This window comes from Drosophila sulfurigaster, chromosome 3 (assembly GCF_023558435.1).
Source record: "Drosophila sulfurigaster albostrigata strain 15112-1811.04 chromosome 3, ASM2355843v2, whole genome shotgun sequence".
NCBI classification, from domain to species: Eukaryota; Metazoa; Arthropoda; class Insecta; order Diptera; family Drosophilidae; genus Drosophila; species Drosophila sulfurigaster.
Window position 1 is genome coordinate 29,868,699 of NC_084883.1, and position 23,774 is coordinate 29,892,472.

Here is a 23,774-nt window from a genome sequence, read left to right on the forward strand (position 1 = left end):
TGATTATTTATTGTAATTATTATATCTCATACTTATAGTGTCTCTTACTGATTACTTGGAGTCCTTTTTATTGATATTTTTAATTTAAAAAGTGCCAAAACAATATTTAGACCAAAAGTTGGTCTAACTAAATTATTCGTGCAATAGAAATATTTTTATTGGCGTCTTACAACATTTGCAAATTGTTCTTTGTTTTAATATTCAGTTTATTTTCTTTTCAAAATTGAAAATCCGCAATTTTATAAATAGTTTTAAGTCATTTTTTGTAATATTCTGTTATTGCTGTGTTATAATATATTATAATATCATATATTATATTATATTATATTATATTATATTACAGTAGAATCCGGTTATAACGACTCCGCTTATAGCGTCCACCCGGTTTTTAAGACGAAAATTCGATGACTTGGTGGGTCCCCATACAAATTAAATTGATTAAAACATTAATTACTTGCATTTTAAAAACCTATGGCAACCATAAAATAAACAAAATGTTATTTTTCAACTTTTGGTTTGTAGGTGTTCCGGATATAACGACGGTCTCTTGAAAGTCGCTATAACCGGATTCTACTGTATATTGTATTATATTATATATTATTAATATATGTTGAGTATTACTTGAACAATTAATAATATAATTTGTTTACAACTGTTTTTTGATATTATTTTTGAATTATTTATCTATTTTTAACCCTGTATATGTGGAAGATATTTCGTTCTTTATTTAATTATTTAAGATTATTTTAAACGAAATTATATGTTAATATTAAGATGAATAAAAGTACAAACAACTCGCTGAGTAGGGTATTTGGCTGTCATCCAGTATGCTTGCTGGCTGGCTGGCTACAAAGTCAGGCTGGCTGCGACTGCGAGGCGACTGCGGACGATTGCTCCATTCATTCAGCTGGCGCTGGTAGAAGCGTGCGGACGTTGTTTAGGGCACTCAGACTCTGACTTTCGGGCTCGGCTTTTGGCTTTCAAGTCAAGTGGCAAGTGGCAAGTTGCGAGTGGCAAGTGGCAAGTGGGCAAGTGGCACCTGCACAAACTTGGCGGACATTTCAAACAAAACGCAGTTGTTGATGCTGTCTGCATGCTGTGCGCGCGTTGCGAAAAACTGAATTGCTGCACGTTAACGGTAATTTGCAGCCATTAGTTGTCACACACACCAACACACAAATACGCACACACACACACACCCGCTGTCAAGGAGGCGTCACTGTGATTAAATGCCAAGTTAGAAAGGTGAACGAAATTATAAGTAAAAACGTCGCTGTTCGGTCGCATTACGCATACGCAGCGTATGCTGTCACAAAAGTAAATGCTGAAATTTAAACGCGTAACGACGAGCTGCTTATTGTTTTTCCGTTGCGAATCGTTGTTTGCTGTATTACTGTTACTGTTATTGTGTGTGCTGGTGTCGACATCCTTGGCAATCGTTGGTCAGTCGCTTGCCAAGAAATTGGATATGTTGCTGTTGCCGTAAAAGTTCTCTTGATTTATATTCAATGCATAGCGCAAAGTGTCTTCTGTGTTGAGCGGAGTTAAGCTGCGCAAAGCTCCGTTTGCTACAAGAATATTAGCTCAAGTATTAACGTGGTCACTGGACATTCTGTGGACTATATCATCGATTACACATCGACTCCATCGACTACACCGGAATTTTGTCTCGATGATGTCTTACTGAATTGCAATTGTGTATTGCGAAACCCACACACACACAAACACACTTGTAGACTGTGAAAAGATTCTCGAGTCATGAGCCAACCGCATCAGCAGCATGAGCAATTGCAACGACGTCGTCGACGATGCCGCCAACCGGCCGAGCCTTGCGAATGTTTACGTCCTGTGATAAGGGTTTTTGGTCTGCTGACTTCATTCGGTAAGCACAACAACAACACATACCATGTACACAACACATTGAAAAGTGTACTACGCACACATAAACTGAAAGTGATTCAAGTGGAAGAATATGAGCTGCATGGAACGCAGGTGGTTCGCAACATATGATAAGGATAAGGGGAAAATCGTATAATAGGGCAGTCATGGTATGCGGCATGATTATGCTTTTTTAATATTCTCGCAATTCCTCATTCCATTCCATTTAAAATTATGGCTAAAGTAAACTTTTTACGTTCTCTTCAAGAAGTGTCTTTAATAGTAAATTGGTTGACTGATTAAATATAAACTTTTAATTTGCTGTAAGTGAATCGTTAATGGAGTATAATGTTATTTGTAGAAAACTAGTAAATTAATAAATATTTTACAATATTGTATTTGCAATCTTTGTCAGATTTAAAGCGGCACTTAGTTAACATAACAACCAACAACCAACCAATTATAAATTAATTAAATTTCTTTCTGAAATCTATATTTTTAGTAGTTGCAAGTGATTCGTGAATGGAGAAAAATTTAATTTATAAATTGTTTGTAATTTTAGTTGAATTTAGAGTGAAATTTAATTCTAATATCTTTTACCAAAACAATTATAATTTAATACAATTTATTTGTATTATCTTAGGCAATAATAAATAATAAAATATGTTTCCTGTTGATTATCTTATCTTATAATATTAGTTTTGGGTTCTTGGTAAATGATGTTGTAATGGTAATTATGTTTTCTAAGCAATTTATGGTGTTTGTTTGTTTTGAACAGCATTTCAGTTCAATTTATTATCTGTTTTCCTTTGTAATTGAATTGATTTGTTTGTTTTCCAACCATTTAAATTCAATTTATAATCGGTTTAAGCAATTGTGCACATGCTGCAGTTATTAAACTTCACTTTAGCACTTGCTGCTTATCAAGCCATCACTCCCATGGGCATCATCTGTATATAAAGCACTTCCTGCCTGCCCACAACTGCCATCGTCAGCTGTCTTCGCTTCCTTCCTCCTTTCACCCCTCAGATGTCGTCTAATGCACTTGTAATGGCAGCTTTCAATAGTGCAACAGTCCGCAACAGAGAGCCTGACCAGCCCCAAAGTGCACCGGGGACATATGATAAATGACCATAGTTGGGGGGCCAAAACTTGGGTCAAGTTCAAACTAATTTCCCAACAATATTGTTGTTGTTTAGCCCCAAGTCTGGATCTGCATTATGTATGCATGCCGCACACCAAAAAAGAAAAGAACTCACAGTTCATAAACCTCAACGCTGCGTGATGCTCAAAATTCGGAGCGGAGATAAACGAAGCACACAAAAAAAAAAAAATAAGACGAAAAAACAACAAGATACTCTCAGGGCCATTAACGAGGCATTGGCCTTTTTTTTCGCCGTTGCAGCGTGCATCCTGCACACGCTCTGCACATCCTTGCCAAGTGCAACCCTTTGTCCTCCACCCAAACCAGTTTAGTTCCCCCTTCCCTGCTTCGTTTGCTGATTTCTGTTGTTAGTTTTCTGGCGCCAGTCGTTGGCTGTTGAAAACCCACTAAACATGGCGACAGAACGCAAAAAAAATACCGAAGAGAGAAAGAAACAAAATCTATCAGCCGGGAATTCCCCAAACTTCTCTTGGAGCTTCCCCCTAATTGTCAAGAGAGCAGCGCATAATTTTTGCATAGCTTTCATTTGGTTTCCTCTTGTATAGAACGCACGTTTCATCGCCTATTTTTTGTTTGTTGTTGTGCGACATAGACCAAACGTTTAATGTAATTGGTTTGGCTTTGGCTTTGGCTTTGGCATTGCTCTTTGTGCTCGATTTGCGGCAAAACTCTCAGCTGGCTTTTATCTGCTATTTAATCGGATTTGTTTTTGCGCCGCATACAATAACAACTTAATTAGATTGAATTTTGAGTAGATTTCTTCTTGTTGTTCTTCTCTCAGTCATATTTTACACATCGAAAATGCGAGCTGATATACGAAATGTGCAAAGAATTTGTCTATTAAGTGGGCAGCTTGAAAAGTTTGAAGTACTGTCCATTTGGCAAACCACGAAAAATTTCATTTAAGAAAATTGTTTTGTTACTTAAGCTAAAGTTTGATAAGCTTTAAATTCTCAATTATATTTATACAAAATTTTAAAATAAATTACAATTTTAAATAAAATACAAGATTTGCTTTTCTACACGGCTTAAACATTGTTTTTTATTTGCTTTATTTCCAAGAGTATGTATAAATTTTATGACTCTCATATCTTTGTTGTACTTTACTTTTATAAATATTTGTAAAGGTGGAAAATAAATATTAAAATTTCTGTGGCTTAACTTATTGCAATAAATTAGTTCATATTACAATTAAATGGTTATTAAGTTATTATTTGATTATTAATTTGCAGATCAATTATATCAGCATTATTTCATCATTTAAGATAAGTATCACAATTTTCCGTGCCACCCTCGGTCCAATGTCTTTGTCCCATCAATGGCATTCATATTACAGTTTTGCGTTTTAGCATATTTTATGGCCCCCTTTCCATTCGTCCCAAAAACCAGAGTCCAATGAATTGTTATTGGAGTAGAGACAATCATATTGTTTTATGCGGCTATTCAAGGACACGAGTGCCCCATAACCACTCCAGCTCCAGCTCCAACTCTGACTCCAATTGCCGCTATTCGAATTCTTTGAGCGACCAACAGCCAATTTGTGGTCATTTCTCATTTCAGTTATCTGTGGAGTGGGCGTCGATGTCTACATGCATGGCTATCAGGCGGGACTTTATATACTGTAAGCTGGATGATACATTTCCCACTCGATTTTGGTGGATCATAAAATTTTAATGCTTGGCCAGTTTTTCAGCTTTGCTGGTGCTGTTCATTGAGATTAAATGGCTGATAACCATTTTTCTGCAGCTCCAATGCGGCGAGTAAGTTGCTCAACCAGAAACGAGAAGCCCATCAATTTGATATCCGATTTATTTATTTTTCATTTGCAGCAATAATTACCATAGTAGCTCCTGTTGTCTCGACTGCTGGCGTTGCTCCATGCTCTTCGGCAGTTGGCGACCGGCGCCCATATATGTCGCCGTGGGCGTGGCACTCATAATATTCCCCCACAATCTGTGGCTCAGCTATGTCGCTGGAATGCTTCTGCTGCTGCTCGCATTGCTCCGTCTCTGTACCCTCCTTCGGTTCAGCGGGGGCGGAGCCAATCACTTTAAGGACGAGGGTCTGCTGCCACAATGCGATTTTGAAAAGTGAAACATACCACATGCAACTAATTTGCTTGCCTCCCCCACTCAATTACTTTTTTGCTGATTGTTTGCAGGGTTTCCAGTTTCGTGGACAGCGTGGAGGATGATTTCGCAGAAGTCTGTGTGTCGCAGCCCGAAGATGAGGAGGCCGCCATGGACGATGACATTTGCTAGTAGTTAAAAGCATATATTATTTATAAGACTTTACTTTCAAGAAATGTGCGCGATTGCAATTATATAAATTACATTTTTTACTTTAATCGATCTCGCTATAACATATATATATACACACTTTAAATTGTTGGTTGAATTTATATAAAAATTTTGTCTATATTTTGCCAATTTTTGTGAAAAAAATAAAAAAAATATTCTTACAAAATGGAAATTGTTTGATTTTCATCCTCAAAAAATCATATTCTCAAGTAGATTTTGAAGTGCAGGTTTAAAAAAACGTGTGTAACATAATAAACAATTTATGCAGGTGTTCTCATCGAAGCTAATGCTAAATATGTAAGACCAAGTTAGGAAGCTAGTCGAGTGTGCTCGACTGTGAGATATCCGCTATTGATTTTTAATAAAAGTAAAACAGTGCGGCAAAATATACCAAGCAATTATACAACAAAAATGTTTAAATATACCGAGGGATATATTTGGTATATTGATGCAGTATTGAATTTAAAATATACCGTAAATTGCAATATATAACAGATTATCAGCCAAAGTATTCAGAGATCATAAATATTAGAGTTGTTATTGTATGTACCGAAAATCGCAACTCTAGCTTCAAAATATTTTTACTATTCGAGTTTTGTTTATTTTCAAGGGCGGAAATGGGCGTACCACGCAATACGGCTGAAGTGCTAGATATTTAAATACCAATTCAATTCTGGCGCCATGGTAACATAAAAGCTATTCATCCCTATCCATCGTACTTATTTCCATCCCTATCGTTCCTTATCCTAATCATATTGCACCTAATACGCAAATCTAATATTTTTTCGTAATAATGACAGTATTAAAATATTTAGATTTTGAGTGTTGATATATATTAACAACTAAAGAAAGCCAAGAAAAGCAAAATTATATATTTGCCCATACTCATCAATATTGCTCCTCACTTAACAGAATTGCTCCACAACTTGGATAGGCAATAAATGTGTACAATCTATAAACGCATCGCATTTTTGTATTAAAAATATTTGTATACTAAACTATGTTTTTTTTTTTTTAATAATTAATTCTTATTACAGCTTTCTTAATTATTGTCTTGGTTAACACCTGTCAATAACATAAATATTGCATACCAACAGATGCTTTTACAGCGCTTTTTTCAAAATTTGCCTTTGCTACTCGCCACAAGATGGCGCTGTCACACGATGAAACGCAATTAACAAAGTTATTATGAGTAATGTGCTTGCAATCTAGATTTAATTACAAAAGAATTAATTATAAAACTCGTTCTTTGTTAAACCGGCATAATGCGACTTTAAGCATTCATTTAGAAGGTCACATCGTTGCCACCTGTGGCATGCGACCACGTTGCACGTGCTAATGAAAGCGCAAAGCAGCTCAACAAGAGGAACCCCAAAATCAATAGCAATATTAAATATAGATGAGCTGTGCATTTCGCATAATGCAAACAAAGCAAAGGGCCTTGAGTAGTCAGCGAACACGACTAAATTTAGTACACAGTGCAGAGGGGGCCACGCGATAAACACATCCTTACATTTTTACATACAACATAAGGAACTCACACTCGCAAAGCTTCGGATCGCTTCGCGTATAATTAGCCAATTAAAAAGTCAATGAACGGGGCGTAGCGGAAACTTTAGTCGAAAATATGTTGACAAGCTTTTAAGCGTAAACTCACAAACACTCGCACGCACACACACACCTACGCTTATGGTTGCGTATACGCCGTGTTGCCAAGATGGCCGCAACGGTGAACTTGAATTAAGTGCGCGTCTGCTGATGGCTTCAATTGAATTACCTTTTTGATTATTTCAACGCGTTTTCGGCGCGTTTTAATGTGCGCTTAATGTGCATGCAGCAATCGTAATCGAGTTTCGATTCCTCCTTTTTTCCTGTTGGTTGTCGCAGTTGTAGCTTTGCTCTAACAATTAGCCAAGGCGTGCGCGTCCTTCCGCTCGACAAATTTACCAAACGTGCGTCCTTTCACTGTCCGGGCATTGTCTGGCCTCAGCCTTGAATGGCGGCATCGCTTTTGCGGCGGCCGCTTCCTGTTGTTGCAACTGCCGCCTGCTGCCACCTGCCACCAGGCGCCTATTGGTCCTTAGTCGAGAATTTTGTCTATTACACGTTGGCGTTTTGTTTGTCCAAAAATAAGCAAAAGCTTTCAGGCTCTTCAGGCAAGGTGTGCGAGAGTGGTTTGGGGGCGATGAGTTACCGTTAAGATTGACAAGTGTCGCCTTGGTAAACTCAACCTTAACACATAAACACCTCTGGGTGTGTTCGTGAGTGTGTCTGTGTCTGTGTGTGTGCGTGTGTTTGTGTGAGGGCTAAACTAATATAATATAAATTAAGTAATAGCCCCAGTGAAAGCTCTGCGAAAATCAAGTGTCTCAGCTGTGTTATTGCTTTAAGATGCCAACTGTTGACGTTGGCTGCCTTCAAAAGGTGTGGCAGTCCCTTAATGAAAAGTTGGCAGTCCCAGGGGAATGTGAACGATACTGTTTGGCAAATATTTTAAATAAACTCTTAGCCGATGATTGTTAATCCATTTTCAGCAAATATTTTTGATCCATTTAACTCCTTTGAAATATTGAGAATAGATTTAAATTTTGATAATCAATTATTAAATGTTTTTAAAAAGAAAAAGTGGGCACTTTTATACCCTTTCACAGACAGCTAGATTATTATGCATAGTAATCAAAAGGAATAAACTTTCTTTCAAGAACAAGGCTCTCAGCTCAATTCATTTCTCACCTCACCAAAACCAAAGTTTGATTAGTAAACATGCAATAATTGAGCAACAGCAATTAGCAGTGCTGCAACAACTAATCGAACTTTACTTTAACCAAAAGTCGACTTGAACAGCAGTGCCTAAAAAATAAAGTCATGGTTAATGTGGGCAAAAGGACATGAGAAAATCTCCATTAGTCAGAGACTTAACGGCAGCTTACAAGTTGGCGCAAAACTTTTGCAACTTTAACCTCTAGTATTAAAGCAGCAGCAGCAGCAGGAGCAACAGACGTCAACTTCTTGAAGGCAACAGGGAAACTTTTGAAAAATTAAAAGTAATTAGCTAAAAAGCTAACAAATTGTTAGTAGATCTAACTAATAAAGCAACTAATTAAAACCGCAGCATTGAACTGAAGTCAACTAAGGCCAGACGACCTCGCGTTCTCTTCCTTTTCGCTCTCTTAAAAGTTCTCTCTCTTTGAACGAAATCAACAGTTTGATGTGAAAGCTTTGGCGAAAGCTTAGCAGAGATGCTGCATCGCAGCAGCCACAAGTTGCCTTTTCGACATTTGCAACAGTTGCTGTTGAGTGTCTTCGAAAAGCGGACGTGGCAATCTAAAGGTAGCGGACGACGCAAAGCGCGCAAATCAATCACAAATTTTGTTTGGACTCTCAAAAAAACGTTATCAGTGGACTACAGTGTTTCAGTGTGTGAGCAAGAGAGAGAAGGATATACGAGTAAGCGCTGGTGGAGCGAGTGAGAGGGAGGCAGTTTAAGTGCAAGCTGAATTTGTTGCTAGCAACAATGTTGCCCACCATGTGAAATGTCCGAAAAATGTTTTCAAAACAAAAAAATATATATATATTAAAGTGCAAAATCAAAAATACTAAAAGTCTAATTTATACCGCAAATAAAATCGAATAATTTACGTTGATGAGAGTGAGCAGCGAGTGTATTCATACTCACGTATTCATCATAAATCAAAACGCGTCTCATTCAAACATTATTTTGCATTTTTTGATTTACCTACGTCGAATGTTTTGATGCCCAAAACTCAATCATCAGTCGCATCAGAAAGTGTAAAATCATTTTATAATTTGGCGCCCAACGATCCACATAATCAAAAACGTGTTTGCAAAAAAACAAAAAAACAAAAACGAATATAATAAAAATACAAAAGATATGTTGAAAATGAACTAAAACAAAAAGAAGAATTACCATATGTAGTCACGCACAAAGGCGCAAAGCAGCAGCATCATCATCATCAACAGACATTTATCCATTCGTCCACTCCTCATTTCCACCTCACTTACACTTGCAATTGTAACTAGAGAAGGGCACAAGGTCGTGACACGAAAATAACAATAACCGTATACAATGTAAATGAATAAAATTCTTAAATATAACAGTTAACCGACTAGAAATAGCAGTTCACAAAAACTCGACAAGAAAATATATTTCTAAAACAACAAAACTGGCAGACGAAATTAAAAAATTCCATTTTAGAAAATATATTTCCACAACAAAAAAAAAACATGCTAAAAAAATTAAAAATATTCCACTTTAATCCCATATATCAATATATTATATTTTAATCATGATCATAAATGTCAACAGTTTATTTCATTCAACGAAAATATGAAAGAATATTTTTCACAAAGACTTTCTGCGCTCTGCTCTTGTGGATTATAGAAAATTGTGTGCTCGGTGAAAAGACTTTTGAAAATAATCATAATCTCACAGTTTAGAATGCTTTTAGACAAAAAAACATTGTTTGTTGTATCGTTTAGAATACTATAGAAGAGAGATAATCATGTTGAACCGAATTCAAACAAAGTAAATTTAATAAATAGAATAGACACATTTTAACTTTTAATAAATTAAAAAGTATTCAGGAAATATGAAATAATTAAATTGTTGATAATAATGTCACTGAAACTTGCCCATCTTTAGCTCTAACTGTAACTGTAACAATCTCGAAACCGATTCCCATACTCGACACTCATCTTCATAAGCCAAAAAGTATCAACAAACATATGCATATTGTATAGATGCTTACAGATGTATCACATATAAAATTGTATATATGTTTGCAAATAAAATCAAATAAATTTGAAATCTTTTTGCAAATTGTATCACACGCTTCTCATTTTGTGTTTTTCATTTTGCCATTTTCTCATATATATATTCTTTCATTCTTTTTTTGTTTGCGGTTGCTGCGTCTCTTGGTTGATTTATTTTTCATGTGCCACCTCAAACAATTTGCTCAATGTATGTTTCGTTTATTCAAAAAAAAAAAAAAAAAAAACAAAATAAATACAAAAAATCAACTAACATATAAGAAGCAACAAGCGACAAGCAAAAGAAAAAACAAAACAACAACAAGCAACAGTAAAAGAAGTGATAAAGGAGGCGGCCTGAAGGCCAACACCGAGCACCGCGCCGTTTCCCCCCGTGCACAACCCGTGCACCGCACCCCGCTTCGAGGGCGCCGTCTAAAAGGTAGGTGTGCACTTTGATTTGCGACTTGTGTACAAAATTCGCACAAAATTCGCTTTACACACACTTATTTGCATTTCAAAGGCACGCATGTGTGCGTTGCCACGACTGTGTGTGTGTGTGTGGCTTTGTCTCTATGTGTGTATGTTTTTGTACTCTACAGAGGCTTTTTTCCCCATTGATTCGCGTGGTCGCTGTGTATATGATTATCAGACGCATCGTCATCATATCTGATATGGCGACGGTTCACGCTGCGTATGATTGATTGATGCCTGTCTATGCTACGCGCCTTCGCTGTGTGTTTGTGTGTGTGTGTATGTGTGGGTGTCTATCTGTGTGTGTGTGTGTGTGTGCTGACATAATTATATTTACGTGGGTCGCCTGACACACTGATTGCCGTATTAAGTACAACAAAATGTGTATTAGCCAAATGTGATTGAGAAATTTCAACGTTAACAAGATGAAAATTCTGTCTGTCGCTGATTTGCATGTGTCCCGGAAAACCAGCGGAAATTGTAATGAAAACATCAAAAATTCTCAGAGCATTGCCAACGAATAATTGCTAAATCGAATGTTGTACAAGCGAATGCTGATACGAAATGCTCGCAAAAACTCATTAATAAGTCGCTGGTTTGTTTAGCTACTTCAACTTGGGTTTTGATGTCATGGAAAATATTGATAAATTCTGTGCTCCAATTTCGTGTAGATTTTACTTAAATATTATACTTTGGATAAAGTTTAGTTTGCAGGGATATCGAACTTAAAGATTTTACTTTAATAGTATACTTTGGAGACACTTTATTTTAAGTGGGCTAAGCAAATTTGTGAAAGTTATGAAATTTCAAAGAATTGACTCTTTTAAGAATTCCAAGAAATTGTTTATTAGACCTTATCTAACAGACTCAGACAGACTTCTATGAAAACCAACTAGCTAACTGCAGTTCTGATTTAATTGCTATAGAGGTAAAGATACATCTTCACTCAAATTAAAGCTGCATTTACCTCAATTGTTCATATTCACTTCAGAAAACCACAAAAATACTTGAATTTCCTTTTGAAACATTTTGGCAAATGAAAAGCAATTTAAAATGAACAAAATCTAATTGAAGCCGTCTGTAATTAATTTGCTACAAACATAGTTATCTTGCAGCCACTGCAACAGGGTAAGTGGCAAGAGTTTTTTGCGGCTAGTTAAACCATTAAATGTATCTCAATTTCCGCATCACAAAAAAGCGGGGAAAAATTAATAGAGTTACGAGTACAATTTGCAGGTGAGTTAAACAATTAGAACGGAAATTATGGACAGCAAATTGAATGAGTTTGAATTACGCAACAAAAAAAAAAAACGTTTTCAATTAAAAAATGTAAAAGAAAGGTTGGATTTTGTGTGCGACATACTTGTACTATACGGGAGAATTTTCATATTTTCCATTTTCATTTGTGACGCTGCCATTTAATTGGCCGTAAATGAAATTTCCTGGCCACCTTCGCGCTTTCTTCGCACCTGTCAGCAGCATTTATGCGTATCAACACCCCTCACCGTTGCCCCGGGCTCCGCGTTCCCACCAGAAAAGCTTTTTGGGTTTTTCGTTTCGCTGCAAAAATTTCTATAGCATACTTTGCAGCGCCAAATGCCAACTGCCAGCAGGCGAATGTGAGCTACCAACTTCTGGATTAAAGTTATAAAATGCACGCATAAAACTGGACAATAAACCGAGTTTAGCGTAAACGTTAAAATTAACAAACTAGAATAAAGCCACGCATAGTTCTTGATTTCTTCGCTCCCCCCAACACATTTTGCATTCGCATTTTTATGATGATTTAAAGCCTTATAAATATAAATATCGCTGCTATGCATCCATATATACTGCGTATATATATATATGTATGTATTTTGTATATGTATGCTACTTCTAAACTATCTAAAGCACTTGACCGAGTTTTTGTTGCTTTACGCTGTTGGCATTTGGATTTTTGCCCCATTCCCTCTGCTCCAAAGAGACCCTTCAAAGGGGTGAGATGGCTGTAAGCAGAGCACTATAAAGAGTTATGACTTTTAAGGGTTAGTTGGCAAGGAGGCTGGATTGAAGAATCTATAATAATCTCAGCTACCCCCTCAAAGTTCAATTTGTACGCGAAATTTCATTGGCCTCCGCTGCTAGGAAGAAGATTCTCAGGCAAAATAATACAAAATGCAAACATGAAGTCGAAAATTTAGTAGTAATTGTACAAAAATATTTCCATAAATGATTTTAATTGGATTAAATTTGGGACGAAAATTGAAGTATTTAAAGTATATGTATTAAATGAATAATAAATCATATATTTTTATTACTTAAATTTAATAATAAAATTTGAATTTATAACTTATGAAAATACCTTAAGGTATCTGCTATTCGAGCATGCTCCGCAATTCCCTTGCGCTATCATATTTTTTTTAGATTTTGTAGTTTGTTGTTTCCTCGACTGCGATTATTTTTGCTTGCTGGCTTGAAAAAAAATGCATAACATCAACTGGGCTTCAACCAGTCCGCACATAAAACTGGGGAACACAGCGAAAAAAACGCAAAAGCTCTATCTGTGAGGGGTTAAATTTAAAACTCACTGTTATGACGACGACAATCTCTGCGAGCTTGACATTTTAAAAAATAATATTATATATGTTATAAAGCAAGGCAAATTAAATACATAACTAAAGCTAGACAAAGAGGACACGTTATGATTTATTACAACGACAAACGAATTGATTTGTGGCTTCTATGGTCAACAATTTGTCAGTGCAAATCATACGAAAAGATAAAAAGATCTTTTCATATGCTTTGCGCTGACAAAATGTTAATCCAATTTGCTACGTATACGCAATATCCGAGTACAAAAGTCAACAAGGATGCAGAAGATTTTCAAGTTCACGTTGTGCCTGCAGCTTTTTGTCCAGCTGACATTTGCGCAACATCATCTGCTTGTAGTAATGACGCAGTTCGATCTTTTTGCGCTGTCGCAGCATCTGATTCATATAGGAATGTTCCATTGTCTTGGAAGGACGTGCTCTCAGTTGCTTGCAAATGACACAATCCGAACATTTTTTGCTTCTCGTCGATGATATTGGCTCGCGCTCTAAATAATATGTATTAAATGCATTGTCAGTCGTCAGCTCCGCTTCGGAAGGTGGTGGTGAGCTGGGTTCTTTGTTGATATAAGTGGAAGGATGTTCAACTTCTTTTTTGGGAGTTTTGGTTTTCTTGGGACGCTTCCGTTTCGGTTGTGGTTTTGGTTCTGGTTCTGGTATCGGTTGTGCTTCTGGTTCTGGTTTCGCTTCCTGCGCCGCTAACTCTGCATTCTGTTTTAATTTCCAATCATAAATAGGTTTATGCGAGTTCGGTACGTATGTTCCCTGCGATATACTCGATGCCTGCGATATTAAGTTACCTTTTGCATACTTTTTGGCTTTCTTAGGTGAGTCCATTAAATGTTGAAAGTCTAGATTTCTTCTATAAGGATTATTATATATGACTGCCTTTTCACGTGAGTTGAGCTGAAATAGTCTTCCGTTTTCATTACCCGATGTATAATCAAACTTATCTATTAAATATGACGATTTTTTCTCAAATAGACTTTCCCACTTATCTTTGTGCATGATTTGACTTATTCTATTTCTATTTGAGGCTTGACTCAGCTCTCTACTTCTATTTGAGGCTTGACTCGGCTCTCTACTTCTATTTGAGGCTTGACTCGGCTTTCTACTTTTATTTGAAACTTGACTCTGCAAAGTTTTGCGTTTTGTTTGAACTTTATGTTTTGAAGCTTTCGATTTTGGTGTCTGAATTTCTTCGGTAAGATTGTTTTCATTGTTTCCGTAGAAATTCTTCATTATTACAGATTTGCTGCTTTTTAAACTAGAACTTGATTTTTCTATGCCATCGGCGTCAGCTTCTTTTACTTGTCGTTTTTTTCTATCTTCTTGAACTGAATTGGCTTGCGGTTTCTTTTTCATATTCGTAATTAACTTATTCCACAATTTAGTTCCTAGTAAATCTGGTAGTTCATCACTGCTTTGAGATTTTTCTTCTGTCCGCAATTCTTCTTTGACTCGCGAATCTTTCGGCGTTATGCTTGTATCTCCTTTATTTACATTTTCTAAAAATTCTTTTGGTTGCTCTGCAGTCACTAGTTGAGAGTCGCGTTTCTGTTTCCAGCGACGAGTTATGTTCTGAAACTTCTCAGTCGTATAAATTGGTAATCCAGTGCTTCGATATTGCAAACTAGGTTTTGATTTTCTTTTTTCCAAACGTTGCTTTGCGTATTTAAGAAAGCTATCGTGCGATTTAATCTTTGCCAACATTTTGTGTTTATCTACAATTGGCTTGTAAGGTTCCTTGATTATAGTTTTAGCCTTATACTTAATTATGGGAGTATTGGCGAATTTTACATTTGTTGGCTCGCTGTGCTTTGCATGGAATTGTTCCAGTTCTTTTTCGCTAAGTTCACTTATTAATTTGGGTTTGTATTTAGTGTGCGATCTGATCTTAACTACAGGGGTGTATTCGTATTTCTTTTGCGGCTTCGTAAACCTCGGCGAATATTGCGCAGGTTTGTTAATTGCCTGCAAATGTTCAATAGCTTTCAATTGATCCTTAATCAGTGCCACGTCATAGGGATTTCTTGTTTTGCTCAAACGAGAGATAGCTTCGTCGGTGGCACTTTGCCAAGCAGTTTGTGGCAATTCGCCAAGCTTGCGGCGTTTGTCTTTCAAGTTGGCTTTCAATGGACTCTGAAAGCATTTTGTGAACTCTCCATAAATGGTATTTATGGCAGCTTGCACTGATATATTCTTCGATGGTAGTTTCTTGACAACCGGTTCCTTCTTCTGGGTCAACAATTTGATGAACGAGGCTGCGCGTTTGCTTTTGATATGCTGCACAAACTCAGTGTTCTGCTCGATGCGTTGCCGAATGTCCTGCTGATGCTTCTTGCAGCCACTGACTTTGTAGCTCCAGTACTCACGGAATGCTCGATTGCTCTTATTGATCCACTGGATGTCATCGATCAACGGCCCCAGTTCCTTCATTTTTTCCATCAGACAGCTGCGATCCAGCACTAATGGCTTTTGCGAACTCATCATTTCGTTTTTGCACTTGCAATTTTGCATTTTATTTTTATTTTAATTTTGGCTTTAATTTTTCTTTTATGTTGTTTATTAAAAGTGCTCACACTTATACCTGACATTGTGCTTCGATTAAGCGAACATTTAAAACACATTCTCATTTTGTTAAAATTGTTTTTATTATAGTCAGTATTATGTTTAAGAGTCTACTAAGATATGTCACACTTCAATGTGGTTCAATTTGTTTGCCAACTGAATTGTTTAATATTCACTTGGCAAACAAATTGCATCACAGAAGATCATAAACAACGATCGCAACATTTATGCTCTTTCAGCTTATTGTCAACAAGTGTCCGACAATTGCTGAGCATCTTATAGCACAGTTTAAGTTGTTTGGTTAAAAATTTGGCCTTCTCAGACATTGTTGGAGCCTTTGGAGTCGGAGTCAATTTACATCTATAGTATTGTTTGAGTTCTTCCCTTTGCTGTCGCTTTCGCATCTCAATCATATAGGGCGGATCGGGTTCAGTTTGGCATAAACTACTACAGATCTCACAGTTGTTTTGACTCTGAAGGCTCGACGATGTTGTGGTCTTAATTTTCTTGACTTTTATTTTTCTTCTCTTCTTTTTGGGGTTTTTAGTCTGCTCATTGTCAATTATATTTAATTTCGAGCTCTCACAGGCACTGCACCTGAAACGCCGCACAATATCCGATTCAAATTCCGTTGGCCAATTTTTAGGAATATTTTCAAGTTTGAAGTAATCAAGATTTTCATTTGTCAAAAATTTTCCGACATGCTCTTCCACATTCATTGGCGGTAAGACAGGTTGTGGAGGCGAATACACTGGGAATTCGCTAACTTTTGACAATATATTTCGAAGAGCAAAACGTTCGAATAAACTCGAAGTCAATCCGATGATCTTACCTTCCTCCTCATTTATTGGGGTTTCTTCAGGTTTTAACTCCGGTAGATCTATTGAAATGCTAATCCTGCTCGATTTTGTCTTAGACACTTTGCGCTGTTTTTTCTTGCTTCGACTTGAATGTCTAGAGCGTTGTGCTGGTTTCTCAACTTCCTCATATGTTGCGTGCGGTTCACTTGAAGTTTCTGTAATCGTTGGCTCCTCAACTTCAGGTTCCACTTCAATTAAACTTTCATTTGAAGTTTTATCGAGCTTAAACTTATTTTTTCGCATGATCTTATGTAGTTTACGGAGCATCTCATTATAATGCTGAGTAGTAGTCTTTTCAATTGATATGGTTTTTATTTTCGATTGCTCAGTTTGCGGCTCATCTTCCTCCGTTTGTTTTGACGACCTGCGACTCATCGCCTTCTGCATTTTCACAATTCCTCTCTGGTACTCTATCCTACGTTTTTTAAGTGAATTTCGCATTCTTTGATCCTCTAGTTTTCTATCTACCAATCCACTCCACATTTCCGGCAATTTGAGCTTCAGGCTTACAATTGATTTCGTTTGCGATACGTTATCTAAATTCTCACGTATGTTCTCTAACTCTGCGTTACGTCGAGCAGCCGCGTTCCCGAGACTTGGACTTTCCTCAGTGAATTCTTTCCACGGTAAAAATCTAATCGGCCTTCGCATTTGATTTTTATGTATAATCGCATTAAATCTTTTTATCATTTTTGCAGCCTTTACCATTTTTGAAAAATGTGTCATTTTCTCATTATCCATTTGACTCGAACTCGACTGTAGTTCTTCTCGGTATTTCTCTAACGATTCTCTGGATTTCTTTAACGATTCTAGTGACTTGTCTGATCTTTTTGATCTCAGAGACGAAGTGTCTTGTGATGATTGTGATTTTGTGGACTTGCGTGAAACTCTTTTCTTTACTTCGTTCTTGAAGTCCTGAGTTGGGGATTCAGTCTCTTTCTCATCTACATTTTTATCCAAGTGAAATGTAACGAATTGTCTGGGCTCTGAGATTTCCTGTTGCGGTATTTTTTTTACTGTATATTTAACTGTTATTGGTCTCTCGACGGTTTTTATTTTATTTTTTCGTCGACGCTTTGATTTGGTAGATCTATGGGCTTGAGCTTTGCGATTTTCTTCGTTACATGTGCAGTTGAATAATTTTTGAAAGTCTTTGTCCAGTTGGGGATTGATTTTCAGCCGTTTTATCGGTTCATTCTCGCCCACATTTTTAAATATATTCAGATTTTGGTTCTTGATCTGATCAATGAATACGCAATCCATAGTCTTGCGACGTTGATGATCAAAATATGAAATCGGTTTCGGCCTATTGCCAAAGAATTGCCACCAGTCTTGGAATGTATGACAGTCTTGCAACTGATTTACATGGGGCTGAAACCGTTTTATATGTCGATCGATCCCTCGCACTTCCTCAGCGATGCCTTGACGGTGAACTAAATTTCTTTTGAGCCCTCGAGTTTGGCACACAATACGCTCATAAGGATTGAAAAACATATTTCGTCTACTTGTATTGTTTTATCTCTTTTTCGCAACACTTGCAATTTATTACTTTGAATTTGAAGTTTATAAACAATTTGATTTTGGTCTCCTAGCAACTATGATAGAATTTTTTTTCGTTCTCTACATTTATCATTTTACTAAACTGCGTTTTCTATGAATTGTTTTTCAATTTTTTTTTTTTTTGCGCAATTCACAATAAATAAATCGATGTAAAGAGAGCTAAGTAACATAATTCCCTGTTGGAGAACGTTTTGATTCTCCTACTTGCAAAGAAACAAATGTGTAAAATTCAGAAATGTTAAATAAGCCACAAAACTATTTCTATAAAATTGTCTTCATTCACTTCCTCAAATTTCTGCAATTCTGACAATTTGTGGTTGGGCAAAACAGTTGTTGCATCCTTTAAATGTTATGAAATTTAACATGTCATATTAGACTGATTTATCTTGCAATGTGTTTCCTCTTAATCTTATAATCCTTTCCATTTGCAAGTGAGGAAGCAAATGTTAAGGCATAAATGCACTCATTAAATTGTGCTCGAATGAAATAAGCTGTATTTGTGGTTCAAGAGATGTATGTGTAATTATTTAATATTCAAGTAATTTATGTCGGAATAATTTTAATTTAATGTGACAATGTTTTGTAAATATGGCAAGTGCTTATACATAATTCTCCATATTGCCAAGTTAAGCAAATAGTGTATGCAAATAATAGCTAATAATATGCATTAGTAGCATTAAATCTATTTCAATAAGTATAATCATGGATGAGTTTCACATGCTATTATGCTAATAAGATCTATTTGCCAACAGTGCGAGAGATGTGAATGGAAAGCTTTTTAGGACATTCTGCTGTCACATTGAATCAAACAACAAAAGTAGTTTTAGTGCTGATTTCATGAGAATTTATTTAGCAGACGCTAAATTTGTTTGTTTAAAATAAGTACTTTAAAATCTACTACAATACCGATATTTTAAAGTACGGCGCACAAAGGTATTGTACAAAATAAACGATCTGCGAAAAGATATATGTATGTATATTTTGCAAGTTTTACACATTTTAGAGTGACCGATTTTTATCAACCTACGTACCTAAATTTTTCATGGAAATGGGAAAATAAAAATTCTACACCAATGAAATAGTCGCTTTTTTAATAAATGCAATTAAGAAAATAAGCATATTAACTTACAATCTTTGCCTAGAAAAGGTTGCAAATGATATGGCCAAATAATACCAAAGTTCGTTACGGCCATATTAGAATTGAATGCGGGCAGTCATTTGTGTTTTAAGTTTATGTTGTTTCGGTAAATTGAATTCTAAGTGTGCTTGACAGTTCATTGAGCCGACAACTTTGTGGAAGCACCATTACAGCATATGTTTATATTAAAGCGATATCTTTGTTGTTTAATTAACAATGTTTAAATCCGCGGCAGACTCACGCATTAAATCGCAATGGAGCACTTTTCAGATTCAGAAGATAATACTGCGAGCACATCGTTGGCGTTTCAGTGGGTGAGGAGGTTATTTGATGGTTGTTTGTTGCAGGGACTTATTTATTTATTTACACTCTACGAGTCGTGTGTGCATAAAGCATAGCGCATATTGACACTAAAATAACACAGGTGCTCCCAGCAATGGATGAGATAGTTTTCTTGGTTTTTTTTTTTGTATACCCTGTAAATGAAAATGTGTTGAATTGGTTGAATCTGCTAGAGATAAGTGCTGAACTAGCTCTAGAGGATAACCTCTTGTTCAATATTTGCAAACTGATTTGTTAAAGGTAATTTGAATTTAATTTTTGCGTGGCATGTGTTAAAAACTATGGCACAGACAGCGGCTGAGTAGGAGAGACGATAAACAAAAACGACGGCCATGACGCTACCTGATGGATGGATATAAACAGTGGATTGCTCGTTTATTAGCAATTAATTTGAATATTAACAGCCTTAAGGTAAAAGCGCGTGGACATGCTGAGTAAATATTTAAAAAGACTAGCGAACAAAAAGTCGAAACACTATAAAACTGATACGACTAAAAAAGCGTCATAAAAAATGCACAACTAAAAATAGAATAGATTTTCACGCGGCAACATTTTAATTTACGATGCACGGCACATCGTTATATGTGTGTGTATGTGTGTGAGCAACTATTAACTAAATGGCATATTAAATAAATATTTTAAGTATGCACATAAAACTGTCATTTCAGTAAAATTGCAACTCATTGCGAAAAGTATATGTAATTATTTAATGGCTATTTTCCAGTATCTAGTGTCCATGCGACTAACTATAATAGTGTGTGTGCCATTTTCATTGGCATCCTGAATGACCTTCAGCATTTGCTGGTCGTATTTGTGCAGCTGTTTCTTCAGCCCTGACAATTGAGCTGTGGATGTGCTGCAATGTTGAGAGCCACTCTCGAACGTGCTTATTTAATGGTCGGTTCCATTTCGATTTCTTCCATCTATGCCATACTTTGTAGCGCAATGTAATGTGAATCCAGCTCAAAGCATAATTGCAAACAATTAGCATGTCTACGATTGGAGTACTAGAAGTTAAGCTATATGCAAACTGAGCAACTTTGTAATACCCAAACGGAATGAAAGTAATACTTGATAAACTGTGAGAGTTAACTTTGCTGTCAGCTTGACATAAACGGTTAGGTAAACATTCGTTAACATTTCGAATAATACAGTGGATAATTCTGATTAGTAATCTTCAAACCTTATCAATGCTATTTGCGTTCATCATCGACAATCATCGTCGAATTCTTTAGAGATATCAGAAAAAAAGTATTATAATCATGTATATGATGGTGTTTACTGATAATAATTGACAAACAACTGTATGTAATTTGCTATTTAATGTTTGTGTTTTATTAATTCAATCAATAATATGAAATCAGACTATTATTTAAATGTATTATATATATAAAAATTTATTATTATAATAACATACCTTGCATGCCGAATTTGTGTGCTCGTCTTTTGGAAAAAAGGGTATTCATTAGCGTTTTTCATACTACATACAGAAGGAATTAATTACAGATGGATCGTACAAATGTTATGATAAACATGCGTCCAACGTTTAATTGATGTGCATAATATATATACATTTAAATTTAATATTCTGTGTTGCTCCCTTTTTTGCTATATACCCCATTAACAAAAATCTGTTCCGGTATACGGAATGAATATTTGCTCTTCTGCTTGGCTATTGCCATGTCATTGCTGCTTCAAGTTGCCTCTGCATTTTGCTTTGTTGTGGAAAATGCTGAAATCATTAAGCCTGGCCATAAAACCGTGAATCGCTTCGCATTACAGATTTGCAATACATACTTATACACGCTATATACATCGAGGTATATTCGTATGTAGAAGCTTAGATACTTTGACTACGCATATTATCTAGTCACTGCGTTCGCCTGAATGCTTTCATAAGGGATCCGTGCCTTGTCTCTCTGTCTGGCAGTGCCGTGGCTTCTTCAATTTTGTACTTTAATTTGCTTGGGGATGCTGCAGCTTATGCGCAATTAGGCAGCTGATGAACTTGACTATATTTATTAATAAAATGGCACACATATACAAGCATATGTGGGCCAACAGCCAGGGGACAGACGTACGCTTCGTTTATGAACTGGAACTAGGCAAAAATAGCACATGGCTTGCATATGTATGTATGTAAGTGTGTTTTGTAGATAGCCAGCACATGTTCTTATTTCACTTTGACTTTTGTTTGCAGCTTCTTAAGGTGTGAGAGAATGCAGCAAATAAAGCAAAGCAAACACATTTCGATTTGGTCAATATAATTTCGTCTGCTTATTGCAGGTGTTTGATATTACTTTCGACTAATTGTATGCACTTGGCAAGGTCTGCCGAGACGCTAAGCAAAAGCATCTGGTACAGATCGACCAATGAATGGAATATTTGAGCACAGTGTGCTTGCATTTTTATACCCAATAGTCGTAAAGTTGTGTAAAAGAGAATTTTGATTCTATAAGTTCAAGGAAGAATTCAATATATCATATTTAAAATAAATGTAAAATTATTGTGTGTGATTTAATTTGATATATTGAAAATCCTGCTAACGATTAGTTAGCTTAGTATTCTGAAATTCTCAGAACAATCATATTTAGAGTATACTAAATTACAGCTCAACTATTAGTCTCTCACTTAAGAAAGTTCTAGTACTCTTTGAGTTTACATTTGATTGACTTTTTAATAGGCTACTGGCAATTTCAGCAACTTGTAGACTCTCGCTTGTAAATGCATTTGATGTGCTGAGTGTGTGTGAAAATGATTTAATGAAAATGTGCACAGAAATGTAAATGATTAAATTGTGTGCAACAAATTTCTGCTAGGCCTTAAATTGACCATCTTACAGACGGAGTATTCGTTTACTTGCTTGAGGAAATTGAATTGAGACTTGAATTGTTTGCTGAGGCAGCAGCTAACTATGCAGTTAATTAGCATTAAATATGTGAGCAAACATTATAAATGTTGCTTACCCAAGCAGTAAACAGCATTAAAATGCAAATTCATATATGAGTATTGACTACTATTTTTGGGTCTACACATGTGAGTGTTTTTTTTTGTGAAGCTTGTTTGGTGGGTTTGAGAACCCTACTTAAGATGCCACTACGCAAAGTCTTGGCCTTAACTTTGGCAAATATTTTTGCATTTGCTTCGTAAACAAAACCAGAGTAAGGCAAAACAAAATAAAGCAAAATAAAATAAAATCAAATCAAACAGAAGCAAACGCTGTGGCATAAGCCACATTAATGCTCAACACAAATACAGCACACAGAGAAAAAGCAAGCAAAATAATAATAACAAATACGCGAACACATGGAAACCGAAAGGACCACGTTCTAAATACATACATACTATATAGTCCTCTCGTACACGTAAAGCCAACAAAGTTATGAACCCACCCAACTTTAGACAACAACTTGCCCTTGGGCTACAAAATAAATTAAAGTATTTTTCAATGTGCTCACGCATTTTCCAACAATTTTTTTTTGTGACTCTCACTTTTTTTTTGGTTTTCTATTTATTCATTCTTCTCTACATCAATAAATTCTAAAGTGCGTTTTTTTTATTGAAGGGGAAGGAGAGCTTAAAAAATGGAGTTTCCTGTTGTTGTTAGAATTTAAATTTGATTGCGAGGGGAGACTTTAAAATGTGAAGTAAGCTATAAGTTACTCAGACAGCTGGCCAATCAGATTTATTGCTATTCAGGCATACAAATTCCAACTTAAAACCTTAAGCTGTTTCATAAAATTCCCATGCAATTGAAAAATTAGGGCAAAGTTTCACAAGTATCTATTGGGTATAGTGTGGTGCAGCGCCATCTATTGTTTGTTGCTTGTTTGTTTTCTATATATTTTTTTATATTCTTAGTTTGAAGCTACATAAAATTGTGGCTATATGTTTCGCATAAAAATTCTAGATAATAACTGACAATATGGCCTTAAAATTGAAGAACGAAAAGAAAAGTTAAAAAAGTATTTATTGGGCCCAGTGCGATGTAGCCCCATCTATGATATTGTTTGTTGCTTGTTTGTTTAATGCTTTCTTAGAATTGTTGTTGCATGTATGTAACACATAAAAATTTTGGAAAAACTCTAGATTATAACCAGAAAAAATTAGCTTGACATTGAAAAA

At 35.9% G+C, this 23,774-nt stretch overlaps 2 protein-coding genes across 5 annotated transcripts in view; both read left to right on the forward strand.

Moving 5' to 3' along the window:
• Positions 1-923: 923 nt before the first annotated feature.
• On the forward strand, positions 924-5,397 carry LOC133843082 (uncharacterized). The gene is made up of 5 exons (XM_062276466.1): positions 924-1,882; positions 4,604-4,664; positions 4,729-4,803; positions 4,873-5,133; positions 5,205-5,397. The coding sequence occupies exons 1-5, from the start codon at positions 1,759-1,761 to the stop codon at positions 5,302-5,304; spliced, it is 621 nt and encodes a 206-aa protein (XP_062132450.1). The 5' UTR covers positions 924-1,758; the 3' UTR covers positions 5,305-5,397.
• Positions 5,398-8,635: 3,238 nt separating this feature from the next.
• The window catches only part of LOC133841770 (potassium voltage-gated channel subfamily H member 8), a 63,754-nt gene continuing 48,615 nt past the window's right edge, over positions 8,636-23,774 (forward strand). For 3 of the 4 annotated variants that reach the window (XM_062274485.1, XM_062274487.1, XM_062274488.1), the window contains exons 1-2: positions 8,644-8,790; positions 10,396-10,555. The gene's annotated coding sequence lies outside the window, so the exon portion shown is untranslated. Of the gene's footprint in view, positions 8,791-10,395; positions 10,556-23,774 lie in introns of all 4 variants that reach the window. The other variant, XM_062274486.1, reaches the window with a different exon arrangement.

Excerpts from the sequence above, each read along its gene's own strand:
- LOC133843082 (XM_062276466.1), top strand. The coding sequence starts at position 1,759 with ATGAGCCAACCGCATCAGCAGCATGAGCAATTGCAACGACGTCGTCGA. Across the intron at positions 1,883-4,603 it reads TGGTCTGCTGACTTCATTCG|TTATCTGTGGAGTGGGCGTC; the intron begins GTAAGCACAACA and ends TTCTCATTTCAG. Across the intron at positions 5,134-5,204 it reads CCACAATGCGATTTTGAAAA|GGTTTCCAGTTTCGTGGACA; the intron begins GTGAAACATACC and ends GATTGTTTGCAG.